The sequence below is a fragment of the Artibeus jamaicensis genome, unplaced genomic scaffold, assembly GCF_021234435.1.
Source record: "Artibeus jamaicensis isolate MK-2021 breed Jamaican fruit bat unplaced genomic scaffold, CSHL_Jam_final contig_240, whole genome shotgun sequence".
NCBI classification, from domain to species: domain Eukaryota; kingdom Metazoa; phylum Chordata; class Mammalia; order Chiroptera; family Phyllostomidae; genus Artibeus; species Artibeus jamaicensis.
Genome location: NW_026521506.1, coordinates 25,796,773 through 25,805,419, shown reverse-complemented (window position 1 = coordinate 25,805,419; position 8,647 = coordinate 25,796,773). Strand labels below are relative to the sequence as shown.

General features: G+C 39.1%; 1 protein-coding gene and 1 pseudogene across 1 annotated transcript in view; both read left to right on the top strand.

The window, feature by feature from the left end:
* The first annotated feature begins 784 nt into the window (after positions 1-784).
* Positions 785-2,549, top strand: LOC119039706 (ribosomal L1 domain-containing protein 1-like; annotated as a pseudogene).
* A 4,503-nt stretch (positions 2,550-7,052) lies between these two features.
* CHIC1 (cysteine rich hydrophobic domain 1) overlaps positions 7,053-8,647 on the top strand; it is a 93,798-nt gene continuing 92,203 nt past the window's right edge. The window contains exon 1 of the mRNA XM_037132508.2: positions 7,053-7,333. Within this exon, the coding sequence (XP_036988403.1) occupies positions 7,053-7,333 (281 nt within the window). The remainder of the gene's footprint in view (positions 7,334-8,647) is intronic.

Below are 8,647 nucleotides of genomic sequence, written 5' to 3'. Positions count from 1 at the left end.
TATGTATGTATGTATGTATGTATTTATTTATTTATTTATTTATTTTGACAGAGGGGAAGGAAAAGAGAGAGGGAGACAAACATCAATGTGTGGTTGTCTCTCATGTGCCCCCTAACTGGGGACCTGGCCTGCAACCCAGGCATGTGCCCTGACTGGGAAATGAACCTGCAACCCTTTGGTTCACAGGCCTGTACTCAATCCACTGAGCCACACCAGCCAGCGCCCATTGTATGTTCTTGTCTCCTTTGTCATAGGTTAATTTGACAATATAGGTGTGGATTTATTTCTGAACAGTCTATTCTTTTCCTCTGATCTCTGTCCACTTTTATGATAACTATAGCTTTGTAGTATAGTTTGATATCAGTAGCATAATATTGGATTGGCCATAAAGTTCATCTGTTTTTTTTTATGTGAGATGGCTCTAGTGACTCTTAGTTGTCTTTAACTCCATTCGAAACAATTTTGTTGACTTCCAGGCAAGATGGAGGCATAGGTGGATACACTTTACCTCCTTGCACAACCAAAAGGAGGACAACAACAAATTTAAAAACAAAAAATAATCAGTACTATCAGAAAATTGAACTGTATATAAGTCCAACCTACATACAGTTGGACTTACATACTTGCTATAGTATGTAAGAACAAGTACTCCATACTTGTTCATCATACTTCTTGATTTCAAACTATACTACAAACCTTTAATTCCTTACTGTATGTAAGGCCAAGGAATTAGAGAAGAAACATTCATTCAGACCAGTAGGAGGGGCAGAGATGGACAGCCAGGATGGAGAGGACACAGGGTAAGGCTGTGGCTGGAGGAATGGGTGGGTGAGGTGGCAGCTGGCAGACCATGTGGCCCCACATTTGCATGCAGATAAAATGGGAGGTACAATGGGGAGTGAGACAGATTGCACTACCCAGGGTTCCAATGTGGGTAAATAAAGCCTCAAAACCTGTGAAGGTTGTGGCAGTGGGAGAAACTCCCAGCCTCACAGGAGAGTTCGTTGGAGAGACTCATAGGGTCCTAGAATGTACACAAGCCCACCTACCTGGGAAACAGGACTAGAAGGGCCCAATTTGCTTGTGGGTAGTAGGGAAGTGACTGAAAGCTGGTCAAGTGCCAAGCAAGAGGCATTGTTCCCTCTGGGACCTCTCCACCACATACAGTGCCACAACACAGAGATGTGGGTTGCCCTACCCTGAAGAATACCTAAGGCTCTGCCCCTTACAACATAACAGGTGCACTGAAACCAAAAAATATATGTATGTCTCGAGTGAAAGAATAGATAAAAACTCCAAAAACACAACTAAGTGATGAAGAGATAGCCAACCTATCAGATGCAGAGTTCAAAATACTGGTAACCAGGATGCTCACAGAAATGGTTGAGAATGGGAAAGCCAAAAAAGGGAAAGCTATGCAAAGTGAAATAAAGAAAAATATACAGTGAACCAACAATGAATGGAAGGAAACCGGGACTAGGAGTGATTTGAGTAAGGCCTCTTCCTTACTGATGCAAGAATCAGGAGGCTCTTACCCTTGGGAGACATTTTTATAAGAGAAAGAAAGTTCTAGTACCTGTAAACCTTAAAGCCAAGAATCTTTCCAAAGAGATCAACACATCGATAGGCGGAACTGTCTTAAACATCTCTAAAAGTGATTCTTGCAGCATTCTACACATTGGTCATACTGGAACACAGGCTCAACACATCACTGAAAACATTGTTGCTGTCATGAAAATGCTTTCACAGAAATTGCCAGAGAAATGAGAGAGTATGAAACTCTTGTATGTGAAAACTGAGAGATCAGTTGCCCTTCGAATCTTTTTTTTTTGTTGTTTTGTTTTTTTGTTTTCTTTTTTTTTCGAATCTTTTCTTCATTTGTCAGCAGTAGGGATGAAGTCAAAGGAATGTGCACTCCCAGTCAGAAGAAAAAAAGAAGAAAAGAAAATACAAAAGCAAAGAGAATATAATGAAAAACAAAAGAAGACAAGAAGGCTTATGAAACAGGCTAGAAGGCTACGTCGGCCCTAACCACAAAGAAGGCAGCCCCTAAAACTAGTGGTGGTCCAGTGAAGAACTCTGGACCCCAGAAGAAAGAGAACCCTATGCTTGGGATGAAAGAGCCCTGCAGAGTAAAAGCCCAAAATAAAGTGCAAGATGAATCGAAGAAGAAATTCCATTAGTGGTTCCAATAGGAAAAACTCCCACCAAAGAAAAAGTAAAAATACAAAAACATGCCACAGGAAAGAAGACTCCAAAAAAGAGTCCTAGTTTCAACACATTTTGTTGGAAGAAGAGAAAGTCCATTCCAGGTCTGGAGACCCCAAAAGCAGCAGAGCCCAAGAGTCCAGGTAAAAGCCCAGGGAAGAAGCCAAGAATCAAAGAAGAGGCGGAGAAGGAGAGAAACTCTCAGTTGGCGAAAAAAGACCCAAGACAAATGCGTTAAAAAAAAAAAGCCAGAGGCCAAATTCTTCACTACAGGTAATAAATCTGCAAGGAAAGCTCCCAACACCCCCAAACAATGGCCCCCCAAAACCAAAGTGATCTAGTCAACCTAAAGTCAGTGACTGATCCAGGAGGAAATGTCAGAGCTGACTGGAAAGCTTTTGAAAAATACCCAGGTCCTGTCACAACTTTCTCCAAGAGTGAGGCCTCAACTTAAATGTGTTTAAAACCCCCACAAGTGGTTCTGATGTATGTTTGTGTGTGTAAGAACAGAAGTTTGAATCTATGTTTTATTTTTGTAATCCACGTTTTAAATGGCTCTTCTGTGTATTTGCCAATATAGTAGAAAATATGGTGCTTTTATTAAAGTGTAACATTTGTTTCAGAGTAAACTAAAAAAAAGAAGGTATACAAATGGATAACAAGTACATTAAAGGATGTTCAACAGTATTAGCCATTAGGGAAATGCAAAGTAAAACTATAAGAATAGGTACAACCACAAAGATAGACAAACAAATGTTGAGGATGTGGAGAAAACAGAGCCTTCATACATTGCTGGTAGAAATGTAAAATGATTGAGCCCCTTTGGAAACAGTTTGGCAGTTTCTTAAATTTAACATAGTCTTACCATATGACCCAGCAATTCCACACATAGGTATTTCCCCTAGAGAAATTAAAACATATGTTCATGAAAGGACATGGAGATAATTTTCATAGTAACATTGTCATAATATGCAAAAGATAGAAGCAATGCAAAATGGTATCAATTGAGGAATGCATAAACAAAATGTAATATGTCCTTAAAATGGCATTGTATTATCAATAAAAAGAAATGTACAAAAATTCATACATACAAACAACAGTATGGTGGTTACCAGAGGGAAAGGGGGTGGGGGGACATAGTAAAGCATGAAGGGGGTCAGATATATGGTGACCGAAGGAGATTTTACTTTGAGTAGTAAACACGCAATTAAATATACAGATGATGTATTATAGAATTGTTCACTTGAAACCATTTTATTAACTAATGTCATCTCAATAGATTTAAAATGTTTAAAAAAGAAATGAATTACTCATACAAGGCACAACATGGGTGAACTGCAAAAACATCATGTTAGGAGAAAGAAGCAGGATGCAGAAGATCACCTATTGTATGATACAAGTTATGTGAAATACGCAGAAAATAAATCTGTAGAGACAGAAAGTAGATTAATTATTGCCTGGGCCTAAGGGTGAGAGTGCAGAATGACTGAAATGGGACAGTGATTTCTTCTGGGTGTGACAAATATGTGTAAAAATTAGTTTGCTGTGAATCCTGGCTGGTGTGGCTCAGTTGGTTGAGCACTGTCCCACAAACCAAAAGGTCACCAGTCCAATTCGTGGGTTGTCCTCAGTCAGGGAGCCTATGGAAAGCAACTAATCACTTTCTCACATTGACGTTTCTTTCTCTCTCTTTTTGCCTCCCTTCCCCTCTCTCTAAAATCAAAAATAGAAGTTAGCCCTGGCTGGTGTGGCTCAGTGGATTGAGCGTGGGCCTGCAAACCAGAGGATCGAAGTTTGATTCCCAGTCAGGGCACATGCCGGGGTTGTGGGCCGGTTCCCAGAGGGGGACCCACGAGAGGCAACCATACATTGATATTCTCTCCCTCTCTCCTTCCCTTCCCCTCTAAAGATAAATAAATAAAATATTTTTAAAAATATATAAAAAATAAAAGTTAAATTTTTAAAAAATATTTTACATTTTATTTATTTATCTTTAGAGGGGAAGGGAAGGAGGGAGAGAAACATCAATGTATGGTTGCCCCTCATGTGTCCCCTGCTGGGAACTGGCCTGCAGGGAACCGGCCTGCAACCCCGGTATGTGCCCTGGCTGGGAATCGAACCGCGATTGTCTGGTTCGCAGGCCCGCGCTCAATCCACTGAGCAACACCAGCCAGGTCTAAAAGTTAAATATTTTTAATTAGTTTGTGGTGATAGTTTAGTGACTGTAAATTTACTAAAATCACCAAATCAAATGTTTAAATAGAAAAAGAGAGAGAGAAAGATGGTATTTAAAAGTTATACTTCCTTTTAGTTACATCAAAATTGAAACACCCTTGATGATTAAATCTGTGACCTCTTGGTTCAGGCCCCCATGAATCAGAAGGAAAGCCTTACCCCCTTCCCTTAGCACATCATGCAGAAAGTTACATAGCCTACTTTATTTTACAGACACTCCTAGTTTTACTATTCTTTAAAGTCACTAAATTATCATTTTAGTAAAAGGCGAAAGATTTATACGATCTGAAGAGAAACCAGAGTGTTTAATTATCATTTTAAAATCATGTTGTTTTTTTGTGTTTACTGACAAAATGTATTTTTCTCAGCTTGCCAAATTCCAAATTCTCCTATATTTCGGGAAAACAAATTACCTTTGAAATCATATATGCCTTTTTAGCACACTGAATATGCAAGAAAACAGATGAGAAGATTTCACTATATGTGGGAGTTCCTCCAAGCACAGCACCTGCCCTGAACTGCTTTGTCCTTTAGACATTTAGCTAAATGTCATGAGCTTCTTTCCATTTTGGCAGTGGAATTTCCCCCTTCTTGGCATTCCCTCCAACCCCCACACACATCATTTTTTTTCACTTTTACCATAGTTCCAGCACCTAATCACAAGTCCACCCCTTTCCTTTACTCTCTTCCTTTTCTTTCTTTTAAGTTATCTCCTCCTAGTATAATCCAGAATGGTGAACAGGTAAAACTATCATTTAAGTAGTAACCAGCAAAATATTCACTGTAGACATTAACTTAGTGGACATTTATGGATAATAATTTTTTTGAAAAATTTTAGTACAGTTTACGGTTTGTTTTGCTTTTTTTGAAAGAAAAGAAAGAACTGCTGTAGAATGTTAATTTGATCTTAAGTCTAAAGGGTATGCCAGTCCCATAAATGACATATGACGTTTTTTTTAATATGTAATAAAGGCAAATATATCGTGTATGTCTGGCCAAAAAGCTATTATAAAGTATTTTAACGTTCCATCTTTAGTTATAATTTCTGGTTAGTAGATAAAATACAATAAAAAAGTAAATTTTGTTGCTTATTGATAGTGTTACAACTTATTTTTAAAGTTCTTAAATAATCAAGCTTTTGAGTGAAAGTTTTTTTCATTTAATAACAACTCCTCAGTAATGATGATGATTTGATCAACACCTCTTATAGAACTAATTTCTTCCTCCCTCATACATCCTAAATGCTTTGTTTATAATGCTAATTTAAAGCTCCTCTTAAACTAAAGTGTGGCTATGTCTGTTACTCCAGTGTCACCAGCTAATTGGGATGCAGCTGTAGTACAGCAGAAAGAGCAGTGAAGTCAGTACTGAATACCTGTATTACAATATTTGTTTCATTACTTAACAGATGTGTGACTTTCCTATATTAATGATTCCTAAATTATGACATGAAGTTATGAAATTATTTCATACATGGATTGGAAACTCAAAATATGTATTGTCTACACCATTTTAGTGGATGTGAAGATAAAGTATTTGAAATAAAAATACTTTGGACAAAAGGTAACTATAGACCTTGATAACTTACTTAAACTTCCTGAGACTTGTTGTGCCACCTATAAAGTAGATGCCTACCTCAAAGAATTGTTTAAGGATTAACTGAGATACTGTATGTGAAGGAATATAGCTCAGTCTTTGGAAAATGAATGATGTTCATTAATATTTACTTAAGCTGGAATGCTCCCCACCCCATTCTCCTCCACCACTCCCCCCAAAATGTCCAAAATTCAAACATCTTTCAAGAAACCACCCAAAAGTCACCACACTTCAAAGCCTATCCAAACGACTTCAGTCTTGTGTTCAACTACTAGACTTTGGTATCAGAAGAGACGTCGAAGTTTAAAATCAGAACTGCCACGTAGTAACTCCATGACGTTGGACAAGTTACTTATCCTCTCTTCACCTAGGTTTTCCACCTGTGAAATGAGATAATCATGATACATATTTCATAAGGTTATGAAGAATTAAAAGATACATACATTCGAGTGCTTCACTTAGAAAGTCCTCTGTATTACACGGTAGTAATAAAAGTAGTAATGGAAAGTTTCCCTTTCAATAAAATGTTAATAAAAATGCTTTCTAGAGTGTGATGAAGTTTTGATGCTAAAGTATTTTAAAATTTAATGACGAACAAATGTAAAGAATTGGTATACACGTTTAGATATTTGGGGCAAAGTTCAAATCTTACTTTTATAGAATATGCCTTCCCCACACTGAGGGGTGGGTCTGGGTAATAATAGTCACTATTAATTAGAAGGAAGTAAAACTATAACATAAGCACCCCCGGATAAAAGCAGCAGAAGACCACAGAACAGTATTAAGACCAGCATTCTTTGGAGTTCACGTCTAACGTCCCTCTTCACTTAGAGCCGCGCAAGCGTACACTGAAACCCCCATCCTGTCTGCCCCAATACGCAGGCGCATCTCCTCAAGTCCTATCCCTATATCATACTCCTCCTTCTCTTCATTTCACTCCCCCTCCTCTTCCAGCATTTCAGCAGGTTCAGACTCTTCTACGTAAGGGTGGCGGGCAATCGATACGTCACGTGATGAGCATCCTGCTTCCCAACATGGCGGAGTTCGACACCATCTCGGAACTGGAGGAGGAGGAAGAGGAGGAGGAAGAAGCGACAACGTCGTCGTCGTCGCCGTCGTCGTCGTCGTCTGTATCGGGGCCCGAAGATGACGAGGAAGATGAGGAGGAAGAGGAGGAGGAAGAAGAGAAGGAGCAAGAGGAGACACCGCCGCCGCCTCGCGTAGTGAGCGAGGAGCATCTGCGGAGATATGCTCCCGACCCTGTGTTGGTGCGGGGCGCCGGCCACATCACCGTGTAAGCGAGTGGGGACCATGGGGTTTTAAAAGACTGGGATTTGGAGACAGAGAAATGAGAAGGCGATCAAGGGGTTAGTGGAGTGGGGGAGGGCTTACTGAGGCATACAGTTAGCAAAGGGCACCTGCTGTAAATGGAGAAATAGAGGGAGACAGGTGTAAACGAAGTGAGAATGCAAATGTAATGCATCAACGCCTGGTAAAGAGTGAGCATAGGACAGGGAAGTGATGGGTTTGGGAGCCAGAAGGATTAGACTAAGGGTGAGTCTCCTTGTTTCTCTGTGTATGCTGGCAAGTGAATACTCTTTCAACTGCAGGATATATCAGAAGAGTCTTTGCTGTTAAGATTGGTGTCTGGTGGAATACGGTGACGGCTGTGACATGTGACCTGGTTTCTTCAAAACAGAAACATGATATATTTTGTGAATAATATAGAATTCCTACTCACCGACATATTCCTCCACCCATTCTTCCTATCCAGTCCTTATATGAATGAATACAGTTATCCTTTCCACGTCTTCATCACCCTCACTCTGACTTTCTGTAAATATCACACAATTAGAAGTTCAGGTGGAACATCAGCATGAAAAGTAGAGAGAGTAATGGACTGAAAATGAGGACTCTTGGGTATTAGTCCGAGCTTTGCTTCTTTCTGGCCCTATGACCTTGGTCAGGTTACTTCCCATTTCTGAGCTTTTTCTCTCCATCTGTAAAATTAGGGTTTTGGGATAGATGGTTTCTAAAGCCTTTCAGCTCTGAGGTAATTTAAGATACTTGTAAGAGATTTTTGTATGCCTAAACATTAAGTATTAAAACATTAAGTGTATATGGAAATTAGTCCCACAAAAGCCAAAGATGACTTCTTGAAAACTTATGCAGAGTGACTTTTTAAAAGATTGAAATCTTGAATAATGTTTGAGAAAATAAAAGGGGGGACCTCATAGCGTAGTAGTTGCAAAGCAAAAGAAAATTTTAGTGCTTCTCTGGGCTTTGGAGACTGCTTTCTCATTTTTATGTGCTTGGGCACTGAATACTTGAAAATTTCAATATTGTGTTATGTTCATCCTCTTAACTATGCTATCTCCTACTGCATCCCCAAAATAGAGCTATTTCTTTACTATCAAGTCATACTGACTCTAATTTTGATAACGGCTGCCCTAGCCCCTTTGACTTTCATCTGAATTTATATTATCTCAAATAGCTTGCCATAATATGCACCACCTCCCCCTTTCATGTTAGCTTTTCATTTTAATATGTTCAGTGTTTTGATTGCAATACTTTTGTGATATTTGCATGAAAAAAAGATTTTAAAATT